Source organism: Ursus americanus, chromosome 32 (assembly GCF_024610735.1).
Source record: "Ursus americanus isolate L20-20 chromosome 32, mUrsAme1.1.p, whole genome shotgun sequence".
Taxonomy (NCBI): Eukaryota; Metazoa; Chordata; class Mammalia; order Carnivora; family Ursidae; genus Ursus; species Ursus americanus.
The window spans coordinates 343,706-359,674 of record NC_142158.1 but is presented as its reverse complement, the minus strand read 5'-3'; the positions used below and the strand labels follow the sequence as shown (position 1 = coordinate 359,674).

The following is a 15,969-nucleotide window of genomic DNA, read 5'->3' as shown; positions in this document are numbered from 1 at the left end:
TCCTCTTGTTGGTGGATTCAAGTCAAAGTGAGGGCTTGTATTTCGGCACTGGATTTTCCTGATGGTCAGTTTATTCATTTAAGTACAGTAAATTATGCAGGGAGTTTCTCTGTGGTGTCACTCCAGTGAAGTGATCTAATACTTATACTCACGAAAAAGTAGGAGTCTACATGTCAAACATGATTATTTTGTAGCACATCTGAAAGAAAGGCCAACAGATCTCTATATTTTGCCTAAGAAATGCAATAGAACAAACGTTTATAGAAAAGTGATTAGGGAAGGGGAAAGTCAGCATTGCTCTTATATCAGAGACTAGCATAGAACAAAGGAGTGGTTCCCAGGAACCAGCCATGCCAACCTACCGCCTGGCTTCATTGCTTCCATCCACCGCCTGCTGGTCCTGGGCCACTCTGTTTGAATTCATGACTTGGTTTCGGTAAGTTCAGGACTTTCTGAGCTCCAGCTGGGTCAGTCTGAATGCACAGAAACAAGACATAGTGCTGTTCCTTGGGCCCACGCCTCAAATCCTAAAATGACTTTTGCAGCATAAACTTTTGGCATAACAGGAAACATGCAGCTGAAAGGAGATGATTCCTTGCCACATGTTCAGTACTTGAGGAACAAGGCAAAGAGTCACTGACAGCACAGCCTGGCGATACGGGACTTTCACGACATCAGTGCTTAAAGAATGGTGTGGTGTGTGTTAGTACTTGTTACATCAGGAGTTGCAATCTATCGCAAACCCCACAGTTACATGGTTCTTTACGGATTTGCTGTTTGTTTCCTTTGCACTTGTGAGTGTCTGTGTACGTGTGTGACTTGGGTTATGATGTAAAATGTATACCTTGCTATCAGCAGTGGCGAGAAGGCTAGAAACACTGTTGTAGTGGAAGAGAAGATATGAAATCATAGAACCTGGTCCAGTAGACTGCCGATAGTTAACACATAGACCTTTCCTGCATCGCTTCCTTACCACCTGTGTCTTGTGAGAATTAATTAATTAACTATGTGTGACTGTGCTTCATTAAGTGAAATACTTAATGGGCGGGTAGTTACTTTTATGAAGTGTAGTGCCCAGTGGTGATTACGAGTCCATGTCAGCTCATTAATCCTTGTCCCAGTTGCACCCAAATACTCACAACGTACTTACCCCTGTCAGAAGCCTCACAAGGATTTCATTTTCTTCCCTTTCATTCCCCAAAACTCTCCTATCATGTGGCTTGAATCCAGTGTCCATGATGTTAAGCTTTTTATGCCAGTTCACATATATTTTAATTCACAAAAATACCCACTAATGCAAACAGTGACCATACAGTATTTTTCATTAAAGGAATCATATCTTAATGTTTAAGTTATAATGATGTTGCATTATTAAAGGTGTCAATTTATTTCCAAATTTCTTTTAGTATCAACTTTAGGTAGAGGTGACAACATGCATGGAGTTGCAAAAAGATAAAATCAGTGAAGCTTAAACAGATCACCCCCATCCACATACAACATCTACCTTAAGTCATTGCAGGTATTCAAAGGTCATGATCCCTGTTCTTGCAAAATTGACATTGACCTTGTCTTTCCAACAGTATTAAGCTTTAATTAGAGATAAGGATTGAATATTCTTTCTGCATTCAGTGGCTTCACCTCATCATATCTTAGTTCCATAATATTATTCATTTATTTGATTTGAAGAATCCCAAATATATTTAGATGTGGAAGCAATTTTTCTCTAAAGTCATATTTGCTAAGGAAGGTTTCCTCTCTGTATATAAAGCTACGGGACATTTTCTTCAGAGGGATAATAAATCTCACTGGACATTACTTGGCAGGAAACACTGTAGAAATTCCCTCGTGGGAATACTACCTTCTAATTTTCTTCTTGACACAATGAAATGGAAAGATAAATTTTGGGATTTTCCTTGTTGTGGGAAATGGCCTCAGGAGTAAAAGAATCTTAGAAAAACACATCTATCTCAACAATTTCATAGAAAATTTCCTTGTATATCAGTGAAAATTTGACATAATTGTTTTTGTTGTCAAGTTAGAATTTTCTTTTACTTATACTTCCCTCGGATTATTGTTTCTTGAGATTCTTGCTCTAATAAAAGCTGGAATATTCCTTAGTCTATGCAGAGAAATCACCCAATTACCCCATGCCCCCACCAATCTCCCCTCCAATAACTCTCAGTTTGTTTCCATAGTTAAGCATCTCTCATGGTTTTTTACATCTTTGATGACTTCCCTTAGAGTTTTCTTTCCCTTACCCTATGATCTTCTATGCTGTTTTCTATATTCCACATATGAGTGAAACCATAATTGTCTCTCTCTGATTGACATATTTCACTGAGCATAATAACCTCCAGTTCCTCGGTATTCATCCTTTCTGATGGCAGAGTAACATTCCATTGTATATATGAATCACATCTTCTTTATCCATTCATCTGTTGAAGGACATCTTGGCTCCATCCACAATTTGGCTATTGTAGACATTGCTGCTATAAACATTGGGGCACAGGTGCAATTGCTGGGTCATAGTGTAGTTCTTTTTTCAAACTTTTGAAGAACCTCCGTACTATTTTCCAAAGTGGCTGCACCAGCTTGCATTCCCACCAACAGTGTAAGAGGGTTCCTCTTTCCCACAATCTCACCAACACTTGTTGCTTCCTGTCTTGTTAATTTTTGCAATTCTACCTGGTTTGAGGTGGTATCTCATTGTGGTTTTGATTTGTATTTCCCTGCTGGCTAGTATTATTGAATATTTTTTCATGTGTCTGCTCACCATTCGTATGTCTTCTTTGAAGAAGTGTCTGTTCATGTCTTCTGCCCATTATTTGACTGGATTATTTGTTTTTTGGGTGTTGAGTTTGAGAAGATCTTTATAGATCTTGGATATCAGCCCTTTGTCCAAAATGTCATTTGCAAATATCTTCTCCCATTCTGTGGCTTGCCTCTTAGTTTTGTTGATTGTTTCCTTTGCTGTGCAGAAGATTTTTATCTTGGTGAAGTACCAGAAGTTCGTTTTTGCTTTTGTTTTCCTTGCATTTACAGGCATGTCTTGAAAGAAGTTGCTGTGGCCAATGTCAAAGAGGTTACTTCCTATGTTCTCCTCTAGGATTTGGATGGATTCCTATCTCACATTGAGGTTTTTCATCCATTTTGAGTTTATCTTTGTGAATAGTGTAAGAGAATGGTCTAGTTTCATTCTTCTGCATGTGGTTGTCCAGTTTTCCTGGCACCATTTATTGAAGAGACTTTCCTTTTTCCACTGGATGTTTTTTCCTGATTTGTCAAAGATTAGTTGACCACAAGGTTGAGGGTCCTTTTTTGGATTCTCTATTCTGTTCCATTGATCTATGTACCTGTTTTTGTGCCAATACCATGCTGTCTTGATGACTATGGCTTTGTAATATAGCTTGAAGTCAGGCCTTGTGATGCCCCCACCTTTGGCTTCCTTTTTCAACATTCCCACGTTGATTTGGAATCTTTTCTGGTTCCATACAAATTTGAATATTGTTTGTTCCAGCTCTGTGAAAAATGTCGCTGGTATTTTGATAGGGATTGCATTGAAATTGTAAATTGTTCTGGGCAGCATAGACATTTTAACAATATTTATTCTTCCAATCCATGAGCATGGAATGTTTTTCCATTTTTTTGTGTGTGTGTCTTCCTCAATTACTTTCACAACTGTCTGTATTTTCTATAGTATAGATCGTTTACCATTTGATTAGCTTTATTCTAGGGATCTTATGGTTTTGGGAGATAACGTAAATTGAAATTTCTTAATTTCTCTTTCTTCAGTTATATTGTTCATGTATAGAAATGCAACTGAAAAAAAAAAGAAATGCAACTGATTTCTGTGCATTGATTTTGTATCCTGTCACGTTGCTGAGTTGTTGTATGAGTTTAATAATTGGAGGTGGAGTCTTTTGGGTTTTTCACATAAAGTATCATGTCATCTGTGAAGAGAGAGAGTTTGACTTCTTCTTTGCCAATTTGAATATCTTTTATTTCTTTTTGTTCTTTGATTGCTGCTGCTAGGACTTCTAGTACTATGTTGAACAATAGTGGCGAGATTGGGCATCCCTGTCATGTTCCTGACCTTAAGGGAAAAGCTCTCATTTTTTCCCATTGAGAGTGAAATTATCTGTGGGCTTTTCATAGATGGCTTTTATGATACTGAGGAATGTTCCCCTATACCTACACTTTGGAGAGTTTTAATCAGGAAAGGATGCTGTATTTTGTCAAATGCTTTCTCTGCATTGATTGAGAGGATCATAGGTTCTTTCTTTCCTTTTATTAATGCACTCCATCACTTTGATTGATTTGTGAATGTTGAACTACCCTTGCGTCCCAGGAATAAATCCAGCCAGTTGTGGTGAATAATCCTTTTAATGTATAGTTGGATCCTAATGGGTAGAATCTTATTGAGTATTTTGACGTCCATATCCATCAGGGATGTTGATCTGTAATTCTCCTTTTTGATGGGGTCTTAGTCTGGTTTGGGGATCAAGGTAATGCTGGCCTCATAGAACGAGTTTGGAAGTTTTCCTTCTATTTCTATTTTTTGAAACAGCGTCAATAGAATAGGTATTATTTCTTCCTTAAATGTTTAGTAGAATTCCCTGGGAAGCCATCTGGCCCTGGACTCTTGTGTTTTGGGAGGTTTTGATTGCTGCTTCAATTTCCTTGCTGGTTATGGGTCTGTTCAGATTGTCTATTTCTTCCTGTTTCAGTCTTAACAGTTTATAAACTTTCAGGAAGGCATCCATTCCTTCCAAATTGCTTAATTTGTTGGCAAATAGTTGCTTGTAATCATTTTTAATAATTGTTTCTATTTCCTTGGTGTTAGTTGTGATCTCTCCCCTTTCATTCATGATTTTATTAATTTGGATCCTTTGTCTTTTCTTTTGGGTAAATCTAGCCAGGGGTTTATTGATCTTATTAATTCTTCCCAAGAACCAACTTCTCGTTTCTGGTTTTTCTAGTTTCTATTTCATTGATTTCTGCTCTAATCTTTATTATTTCTCTTCTCCTGCTTGGTTTAGGCATTATTTGCTGTACTTTCTCCATTTCCTTTAGGTGTAAGGTTAGCTTGTGCATTTGGGATTTTTCTTATTTTTTGAGAGAGTATTGGATGGCTATGTATTTCCCCTTTAGGACCACCTTTTCTGTATCCCATAGGTTTGGGACCAATGTGTTTTCATTCTCATTAGTTTCAATGAATTTTTTAAGTTCTTCTTTAATAAACTGGTTGACCCAATCATTCTTTAGCAGGATGCTGTTTAACTTCCAAGTGTTTGAGTTCCTTTCAAATTTATTCCCGTGGTTGAGTTCCAGTTTCATAGCATTGTGGTCTGAAAATAAGCCAGGGATAATCTCAATCTCTTCATATCAGTTGAGACCTGATATGTGACCCAGTATGTGGTCTGTTCTGGAGAAAGTTCCATGTGCACTTGAGAAGACTGAGTTTTCTGTTGTTTTAGGATGGAATGTTCTATATATACATCTACAAAGTCCATCTGGCCCAATGTGTCATTCAAAGCCTTTTTTTTTTTCTTTGTTGATATTCTGCTTAGATGATCTGTCCATTGCTGTGAGTGGAGTGTTGAGTTCTCCTACTATTAATGTATTATTATCAGTATGTTTTTTTATTTAGGTTATTAATTGGTTTATATAATTGGCTGCTCCCATGTTGCACGCATAGATGTTTACAATTGTTAGATCCTCTTGTTGGATAGACCCTTTAAGTATGATATAGTGTCCCTCTACATCTCTTATTACTGTCTTTGGTTTAAAATACATTTTTTCTGATATGAGAATTTCTACCCCAGCTTTCTTTTGAGGTCTGTTGGCATGGTAAATTGTTCTCAATCCCCTCACTTTCAATCTGGAGGTGTCTTTAGGTTCAAAATAAGTGTGTTGTAGACAGCATATGGATGGGTCCTGCTTTCTTATCCAATCTGAAACCCTGCGTCTCTTCTGGGAGCATTCAGCTTGTTCATGTTGAGAGTAACTATTGAAAGATATGAATTTAGTGCCATTGTATTGCCTGTAAAGTCCCTGTTTCTGTAGATTTTCTGTTTCTTTCTGGTCCATGTGATTCTTGGGGTTTCCCTTCACTTACAGAATCCCCCTTAACATTTCTTACAGGGCTGGTTTGGTGGTCACATATTCTTTCAGCTTCTGCCTATCCTGAAAGCTCTTTATCTCTCCATCCATTGTGAATGACAGCCTTGCTGGGTAAAGTATTCTTGGCTGCATGTTCTTTTCATTTAGTACCCTGAGTATGTCTTCCCAGGGCTTTCTGGCTTGCCTGGTCTATTTGGACAAGTCTGATGTTTTTCAGATGTTCCTCTCTCTGTACATACTGCCCCCCCACCTCCCTGCTGCTCTCAGGATATCTTCCTTTGTTCTAAGATTTGTAAGCTTCATTATTATATGTTGGGATGTTGATCTATTTTTATTGATTTTGGGAGGGGTTCTCTCTGCCTTTTGGATATGAATGCTTGTTTCCTCCCCAGATTAGGGAAACTCTCCACCATGAGTTGCTCAAATATACCTTCTAGTCCTCTCTCTCTCTCCACCCTCTCAGGGATCCCAAGAATTCTAACACTGGAATGTTTCATGCTGTTGTTTATCTCTCTAAGTCTATTTTCATGGGCTACTAGCTGTTTATCCCTGTCTTCTTCAGCTTCCTTCTTTTCAACTGGCTTATCTTCTAGATCACTGATTTGTTCTTCTGCATCTTTTACCCCAGCTGTTAGAGTATCCAGTTTAGACTGCATCTTATTCATAGCACTTTAAAGTGTGGCCCAATTAGATCTCATTTCTGCCCTGAGAGAGCCTATACTGTCACTAATGCTTTTCTCATCCTAGCTGTTGACTTCATGATTCTATCCTGAAGTCTATCTCTGACATCTTGTTTATACCCACATCCATTAGTTCTGTGGCAGAGGACATTTTCCCTGATTTTTTTTCTTTGTTGGGAGTTCCTCCTCCTAGTCATTCTGTTGAGGGATGGATGAGTGAATGGATGGAGTCCAAAATGTCAACCACGACCCAAGGTAGATGCTCCTTAGCAAAATCTGAAGTGGTCAAATGCCACCACCAAAAAAGCAAAGCCAAAATGAAACACAAGAGTAATTAAGGAGGGCACGTATTGCATGGTGCACTGGGTGTTATACGCAAATAATGAATCATGGAACACTACATCAAACACTAAGGATGTACTGTATGATGACTAACATAACATAATAAAAAATTATTATTAAAAAAAGAAAAATTCAAAAAATTAAAGAATAAATGAATAAATAAATAAATAATTTCAGGAGAGTGTCAATGGGAAGGGTGGCTATAGTCTTTTAGTGTGGACAAAGCAGGATGTTTTAATTTTTCCTGGGTGTATTTTGGTCTGTGTGTTAGAGGACGACTACATCCCAAAATTACTAGGGAAGTAAAACTTGTATATATAAGACGGAAAACTGACTAGAGTGAAACATGGGCTAAAATAAAGCATATATGTATAAAAAATATAGGTGTGTAAATACACAAGTTCAAAAAGCAACTATGAAAAATGAGTTAGTATAATAGACATCTAGTTGAAATGAGGACAAGGTATAAAGGAAAATACAGCAGGGTAAAATGGCATGAGAGAAGGAAAAAAAAGAAAGAAAGAAAAGGAGAATTATATCGGAAAAATAAACAAGTCATGAGGCCACAGCTGGAGCTCAATATACAATTTTCCCCTGGTGCTGGGATTTACAGTCTTATAGGATCCAAAGGATGGTCATCCACCTGTTCTTCCAGCCTGTCTTCTGGGGGAGGGGTCTGGCATGCTGTTTCTCAGGTAACCCCACCGGGCGGAGTTGTCCCACACCCTGTCAGGGGGATGGGCTCAGTGTAAACTGGACCTCTTTCTGGCTTTTTTTCTCCAAGGCCTCTCCACGCCTCTTCAGAGGATCAGAGCAAACATGGCCGCAGCCAAACCCTTGGCCCAGAGCAGAAAATTCAGTCTGCCCTCTTTAATAAACACTCCAGGTGAAACTTCACCTCTGCTTGGAAACTGCCGCTGCTGAAAACTGTAGCCTCCCATGGTGCTTGCCAGCAACAACACTCTCAGAAGTGTTTTCAGGGGCCTAGGAGTGACTCTGCCCTTTGTGCTTCTAAAACCAGGAGTGGCTGTGGTCTTGTGCACACACCCAAAGCTCCCTGGAATCAGGTCTGGGTTCCGCCCTAAAGCCCTTTCCTGGCCACTGCTACTCTGTGATTTTTTTGCCCAGTCCTAAGCTTGGGATTCAGATTTTTTTCAGGCTGTTCAAGGAAAGAGCTGATATCGACCCACCCAGTTTGTGGTGTATGGAGATTCATGCTGAGAGTCCTGTCCTGGGCTTGCTTCCTGACTCTAATGCTTCAGCCCTCTACCATTTCAGGAATCTCCTTTTGCTCTGTGGTCCTTTCATAACCTGAGACCCACAAGGCCCTACCTAGAATTCTGCCTTTTCTCTGCTTGACTTATTTCACTTAGCATAATTCCCTCCAGTTCCATCTATGTTGCTGCAAATGTTGGGTAATCATCCTTTCTGATGGCTGAGTAATATTCCATTGTATACATGGACCACATCTTCTTTATCCAGTCATCTGTTGAAGGGCATCTCAGTTCCTTCTACAGTTTGGCTATTGTGATATTGCTGCTATGAACATTGGGGTGCATGTGCCCCTTCTTTTCACTGCATCTGTGTCTTTGGGGTAAATATCCAGTAGTGCAATTGCTGGGTCATAGGGTAGCTCTATTTTTAATATCTTGAGGAACTGCCATACTGTTTTCTAGAGTGGCTGTGCCAGCTTGCATTCCCACCACAGTGTAAGAGGGTCCCCTTTCCCCACATCCTCGCCAACACTTGTTGTTTCCCGTTAATTATCATATGGTTTCACTCATATGTGGAACATAAGCAATAGCATGGAGGACCATAGGGGAGGGGAGGGAAATCTGAAGAGGAGAAATCAGAGAGGGAGATGAACCATGAGAGACTATGGACCTCGGGAAACAAACAGAGGGTTTCAGAAGGGAGGAAAGGACAACAGGGTGATGGGTATTAAGGAGGGCACGTGTTGTGATGAACACTGTGTGTTATACACAACTAATGAATCATTGAACACTACATCAAAAACTAATGATGTACCATACAGAGGTTAACTGAACATAAAGAAGAAAAAAGAAAAAGAATTTTTGCCTTTTCATTTCCAGAGCCCCTTTCAGAGAGGGATTTCTCTCTCTAGGGCAGATTTCTAAGGGTTCCGATTTTGTGTTCCAGTGTTACTTCACTTTCCAGGGTGCCAGTTTATGGTGGCCCCCTCCCCCTTCTGTTTATCTTCCAATATCTCTCCACAGTTCCATAACTCTGCATGTTTTAACTTGCCAAAGGTTGTCGCTTTTCTGCTTGTAGAGATCCAGATATATATTCTTACATCTCAGGCTGATTTCACGGGTCTTCAAAATGGTTTGATAGATATTCAGCTAAATTTGGGGGACCAGTTGAAAAGGGGTCTTCTCTCCACCATCTTGCCTTCCTCCTCCAATAGCTATCGGAACAATAAGTTCTTTATGCGGAATTCCAAAGTATAGGCTATTCATTATATTTAACTATTGAGTTTTCTGCCCTCTACGTTTACTTCTGTTGCCCTAAATATTAGCATTTACCAACAGAGACAGACCTGCCCATGACAATTCCTGAGAGACAGAACAAACGTCTTCCTACGTCTCCAGTGAGAAGCAAATGTGCCTCCTGGGGGAGGAAGGGAGGATACGATCCAGAACAAGAAGAATTGAAATATAACGTGTTCATACTCCACTGTTTTTCCCGAAGGAGGAAGGCTCAACTATATCACCCTGCGAGTGCCACAGCCTTGCACACTTGTGCGGGCTGGGGGAGTGGGGAGCACCGGGGGCATGGCTGGAGGGACGTGATGCTCTCCCAGGAGACGCGCAGGCTTCCTGAGAGCAGACGGCCCTGACCACACAAAGGCTTCTGGGCTCACGGTCTGAGAGGACTGGTGAGTGACATCCTCTGGAGCCTGAGAGGTCGGAAGGGGACGGAGTGAGAAAGTCGGGAAGGGGCTCACGAGAAGCAACAACCACCTAGTTTTCCCCTCAACGGGTGTGATGACAGGTATGTGGCACCACGTGCGTCTTAAGAAAAGAGGGCAGTGGAGGACGGCGGGTGACAGTGTGCACACGGGTAGCCAAGCCCGCAGCATTGTTCAGTGCTGACCACAACTATACTCCGCTGTTGTCTCCTTCTCCGAAGAGTATAACTTACTCAGTTTACCAGTGTTTCTGTCATAAGCTTCCTGTGAGTTGTTCTAAATTAATTATTTCACGGGAAATATCTGCTACTGTTGGGGAAGGAAATACTGGATTCTCCTGCACACCTTAGTCCAATCAGATGATGAAACTGGTTCTGCTGCGTCGTGGGAAGGGGTCACCTTGTTACCAGGTCCTCGGGGCAGCAACTGTGGGGAAATTGTGCAAAGCCGTGGGTAACCATCTGAATAACCTGTAATGAGCCGTTTACATAGATTATATCTCCTGTGAAGGCATATCAGAAATGAGCACTTCAAATAATGAGGATTACTATTTCTCGTATGCCAGGCACTGTGCTGAGTGTTTCAGATACAATGTCTATAACGTATAACATGTTTTCCTCTGGTTGATAGGAATAAAGAAACATTTTGCTATGAAAACAGAGATTCATAAGAAACTGAGTCAAGCAACATTTCTAATTATGTGGAGATGACTCAAAATGAACCACTTGTGCTGGGTTATTTCCAAACCAGAACTAAGTACTGAGAGCTCGTCTTGGCTCTTAGGGTTGGGCAAGGTAGCACATGGAGCTGAGCCATTAAAACTGCCTTATTTCCCTCCCATTTCGCTCATAGACCCAGCTGACCCCGAAAGCCCACCTCAATACGTAAACCGTCAGAATTTCATCAGTATTCAAGGGCCACTTAGTCTTTATTACATTCAATAGGAATCTACAAACAGAATTTCTCACTGGGCATGAAACTCCTATATCTTCAGATTACATGACACTGCCATTTGTTTGATCATGGACTCCTCATAGGTTACTTTTCTAGGCTGGTAATAATATATAGTACATTTATAATAATAAGATATATAATACATTTATTTTGCATATAATATATTACAACAATAGAGACTGAGAATAATAGAGAATAGCCCATGCAGTGTCCTATGAATTCATTAACATGATGTTTTAAAAGACAAGAGGTTTTCATGCTGATAAATTGCATTTTAAAGCCATTAAAACCTTTTATTCGTGGTTTGCCTTTACGGTGTTTGCATTTGTAACTCAAAACAATGCAGTGAGAAAGACTGGAAGGGCTTCATCATCCCTCCTCTACATGGAAATGATGAATCAGAAACTTTAGGTCAGGCAACCGTGTCAGGTGAGAGACAGAAGCAACGTTGAGACCCAGTGGTTCCACTGGCTGATGCTCTTTCTGCAGACGCCTGCCACCTGCTTCGAGTACCTCGCTCTTTCCATCGCAGTGCTTAAAACAAAATGTTCTCGGTGTGTCCATTAAGCTGGTCTCTGCTACACGGACCTCAGGGTCCCCAGTCTAAGGTCAGTGGAGAGTAGTTCCTGAAAGCAATAGGAAGTATAATTTTAAAAATCGGATTTTACCTGTTTCAATATCCAGCCAAGTGCCAGGGAGGGAGAAGAGAATCTGACTATTGTAGAGTCAGGATGATTAAGATAATCTTGTGGCAAAAAAAAAAAAAAAAAAAAGTGGGGCACCTGGGTGGCACAGCGGTTAAGCGTCTGCCTTCGGCTCAGGGCGTGATCCCGGCGTTATGGGATTGAGCCCCACATCAGGCTCCTCCGCTATGAGCCTGCTTCTTCCTCTCCCACTCCCCCTGTTTGTGTTCCCTCTCTTGCTGGCTGTCTCTATCTCTGTCAAATAAATAAATAAAATCTTTAAAAAAAAAAAAAAAAGAACCATGATCTGTTTTCTTTGCTTCAGCCTTACCTGAATTGTCTAACTTCACGGGAACTGTACATATTAAAATTAATTACAATGTAAGGAAAATGCTTACAAATGCTTTAATATGCATATAGATACATTAAAATAGACTATCTGACGTCTGAGCAACTGTCCCAATAATCACATGCATTGGGACTCCTGTCATTATGCAGAGTGGTTATTTCATGTTTCCCAGTTTTGAACTGGTCTGCTTGTTCCCATCCTTAGCTTTGGGCACTCTTTTGCATGGCTCGGTGGATACCCAAAGCAGGAAAGAAAAATGATCCATAACACAACCATTTCTCCCAGGACACAACGTGCAGGTGGCATTTGTAGGGGTGTGTGTGTGTGTGTGTGTGTGTGTGTGTGTGTGTACGAATGTATGGGTGTATTTTCTGCTGTTCTTCTCTCCATCATGGCAGGTGCAGAGCAAACATGAAAGGGGGATGAAGATAATGAATCAGGAGGGATGATTAGGGATTGGGATAAAAAATTCCACAAGAGGGAGTCTATGAAGATGAATCTGTGCTGACAGACACGTGGACGCAGGCACGACTACGGCCAATACTTACTGAGGACTGAACCCCTTTTCTAAGTGCTTCTATGGGCATTGACTCACTATAACCTCATAGCAACCCCATTAGGGACATACCACTATCACCTCCTCTTATAAATGGGAAAATTGAGGACACAGATGGTTTAAGTAATGTTAATTTTGACTCAGCATTAGCTGTTAGGGTTTGATCCCAGATAGAGTACCTCCAAATTATTCCTTGTTTTTTTTTTTATGTAAGGGCAAAGAAACCCCGCTTTGCTCCATGGGCTCTGAGAATGTCATTGCATTATGGCAAAAACAGGGCCTATGCTCCTCAGTATGGATTTGAATGTGTGTGTTTCTGTGGGTGTACAGACGGATGTGTAGATGCAAAAATGTACATTTTTGTACACATGTTTTTGTGAATGCACCTGAACAGTTGTCTATTCATAGGGACTTGGAACCTCCAACAGCGTACCTTTGTGTTTACACACTTGCGTCAACAGGTGCTGTGTGATAGATGGCGATGTGCTCTGCACGAATGTAGTGTGAACACGGCCTCAAGTCACACTACGAACACATAGAGTCCGGAGCAGCGGACACACAACCTCCTCCTTCTTCTGCCCTTTTCAGGGCAAACATTCTTTAGAATCTCGCTTGGTGACATTTCAAAAGAGCAAGCCAAACGGCAGTGTACCCACAAAAAGAACGAGGAATGTTTTGTTAGGAATCGATAGGTATTAGGTTGAGAGATAAATAAGTGTCACATTTGGGACATTTGAGGGATATGAGCTTTATCATAATTATCTACAGAACATAGACTCGGCACCCACGGGCAGCTGTTTGGGCAGCAGGAGAGAAGCTTAGCGTTCCAGCTTTTCCTCATTACAGGAGAACTTATTCACTGGTGAGTGTGGTGGGTGTCGTGGCAAGGAAAGAAAAATACCTTTCTGCTCTCCATGTCTGTGTCTGGGCTATGCTCAGGAAGAAAGGAGCGACTGGCTGTCCTTGGAGTGGTGTGAGTGCTCTCGTGGAGGTTACCAAGAAGTGGGAACACACGGAGGGGCATGCCCACGCATAGTACCGGGGCGAGGCAGAAAATGAGCACACAGAGAAAATCCGTGCAAGCAAGGCACACGCTAAGGCCCCTAGTGTGTGTGTAGTGGTATACTGTACATGAGGTCCTTTGGTTAAGGGGCAAGATCAAAGTTCCTATCAATAGGCAGTGAGCCAATGCGTGGATTTGCAAGAATTACATGAAGACATTTGAATTTTAACATAAAGGCAGTGGTAATTCCCATTTAGCAAAGAACCCTTTGATGGGGAAAGGCTGCAGATGAGAAGTATGAAAGGTAAAGAAGTTTGTCACCTTGAGCAGTGAACTCAGCGTGCAGTGTAGACGTGGTGTGAGTGGGTGAGAGGGACCTCACACTTGGGCTCTTGCTGCTCCATGCCCCAAGCCCCCTTCCAACACCCAGTCCCCAGGACACACCCGGCTTTAATGCTTTGCATTACAGCAATTCTTTATACGTTGAATGCCCATTTGATTTCTGCTTTCTTTCACTAAATAAGTTCCGTTTGGGAAGAAATGGCGTGTTTTTTTTTCATTGTTAAATCTCAGGACCTAAAGTAGTAGGTGCAGAATACTCTGTGCTCAAAAAAAAATGCTTGCTGAATGAGTGAATGAAGAATTCGGTGACCGCAGAAAAGGACGGGTATGAGAGGACCTTTGTCTGGAAGTATTTGATGACTGATTAATGGAAGAAATGAAGACAGGATTGGGATGAAGTTAATTTTATTTCAATTTTATGCTTGGTGACTAGGTGTATTTTTGAATGAATCAGCTGGCTTTGTGGACACAGAACAGGATTTGGTTTGTAAAGGCATGAGGACAAGCGCCGTTTCCAAATCTTTTGAACTTTAGAATTGCAGGTAAGAAACGTGTGTCTCTGAGTCACTCGAGCTCATTAAAAGCCATACAGGGATTTGCGTGTATAACTGAATGACACTGTCCTCTTTCCCAGGTCATGAACCTCAGCTGCTCCCTGTGGCAGGACAACAGCCCGTCTGTCAAGCACTTTGCATTCGCCAAGTTCTCTGAGGTCCCCGAACAGTGTTCCCTTTTATTCACCCTCATCCTACTCATGTTTTCAGCATCCCTCACGGGCAACGCCCTCATAGCCCTTGCCATCCGGACCAACCCGGCCCTCCACACGCCCATGTACTTCTTCCTGGCCAACCTGTCTCTCTTGGAGATCGGCTACACCTGCTCGGTCATACCCAAGATGCTGCAGAGCCTTGTGAGTGAGGCCCGGGGGATCTCCCGGGAGGGGTGCGCTACGCAGATGTTCTTCTTCACATTTTTTGGTATCAGTGAGTGCTGTCTTTTGGCAGCCATGGCCTTTGACCGCTATGTGGCCATCTGCTCCCCCCTCCACTATGCCAGGCGAATGAGCCGTGGGGTGTGTGCCCAGCTGGCAGTTGTTTCCTGGGGAGTGGGTTGCATGGTAGGCTTGGGCCAGACCAGCTATATTTTCTCCTTGAACTTCTGCGGCCCCTGTGAAATAGACCACTTCTTCTGTGACCTCCCCCCTATCCTGGCTCTTGCCTGTGGCGATACATCCCATAATGAGGCTGCGGTCTTTGTTGCAGCCATTCTTTGCATTTCCAGCCCGTTTTTCCTAATCGTTGCTTCCTATGGCAGAGTCCTAGCTGCCATACTGATCATGCCCTCACCTGAAGGCCGCCAAAAAGCTCTTTCCACCTGTTCTTCCCACCTGCTTGTAGTGACGCTCTTCTACGGCTCCGGGTCTGTCACCTACTTGAGACCCAAGGCCAGCCATTCCCCGGGAATAGATAAACTCCTAGCTCTGTTCTACACAGTGCTGACATCCACGCTCAATCCCATCATCTACAGTCTACGGAACAAGGAGGTCAAGGCAGCTCTCCAGAGAACCCTGGGTAAGAAAAAAGTTTTGACTCGTGGGTAGATCTCAGAGGACCGTGCAAATCTGCTCTTTGAAAAGATGCATCACAGCCCAAGAGTAAAGAAAGGAACAAAGTCAATGCTCTCTGCAACCTGTTTCCCACGGACCTTCTTTCATAATAGTAGCTGTAATTTTGGAGATACCTCTGTACTCACAGTCAGACTTCTGATGGCCAAATTCTGGAAGGAAGTTGGCTACCAAAGAATTTTAATAGGTGAGTCCAGCACTAGATGGTTTTCCAAAATACGTCAGTCCAGGCTTACTCTATAGATTGCCAGATTATGTCTCAGCAGTCTGGCAAATTCTCATTCTGTACCCTTAGGCATTTTCTAGGCCTTGAGGGTCCCATCTGACTCTGCCCTGGTCTCTGGGGAAGTGTTCCCACATATGTCCGTCCCACATGACTCT

The 15,969-nt window shown here is 41.9% G+C and overlaps 1 protein-coding gene across 1 annotated transcript; it reads left to right on the top strand.

The window, feature by feature from the left end:
* Window positions 1-14,601: 14,601 nt before the first annotated feature.
* On the top strand, window positions 14,602-15,656 carry LOC123796429 (olfactory receptor 10C1-like). Its single transcript, XM_045803905.2, has one exon. The coding sequence runs from the start codon at window positions 14,602-14,604 to the stop codon at window positions 15,562-15,564; it is 963 nt and encodes a 320-aa protein (XP_045659861.1). The 3' UTR covers window positions 15,565-15,656.
* The last annotated feature ends 313 nt before the right edge of the window (window positions 15,657-15,969 follow it).

What these genes read in the sequence shown, in the direction of transcription:
- LOC123796429 (XM_045803905.2), top strand. Translation starts at nt 14,602, where the DNA reads ATGAACCTCAGCTGCTCCCTGTGGCAGGACAACAGCCCGTCTGTCAAG.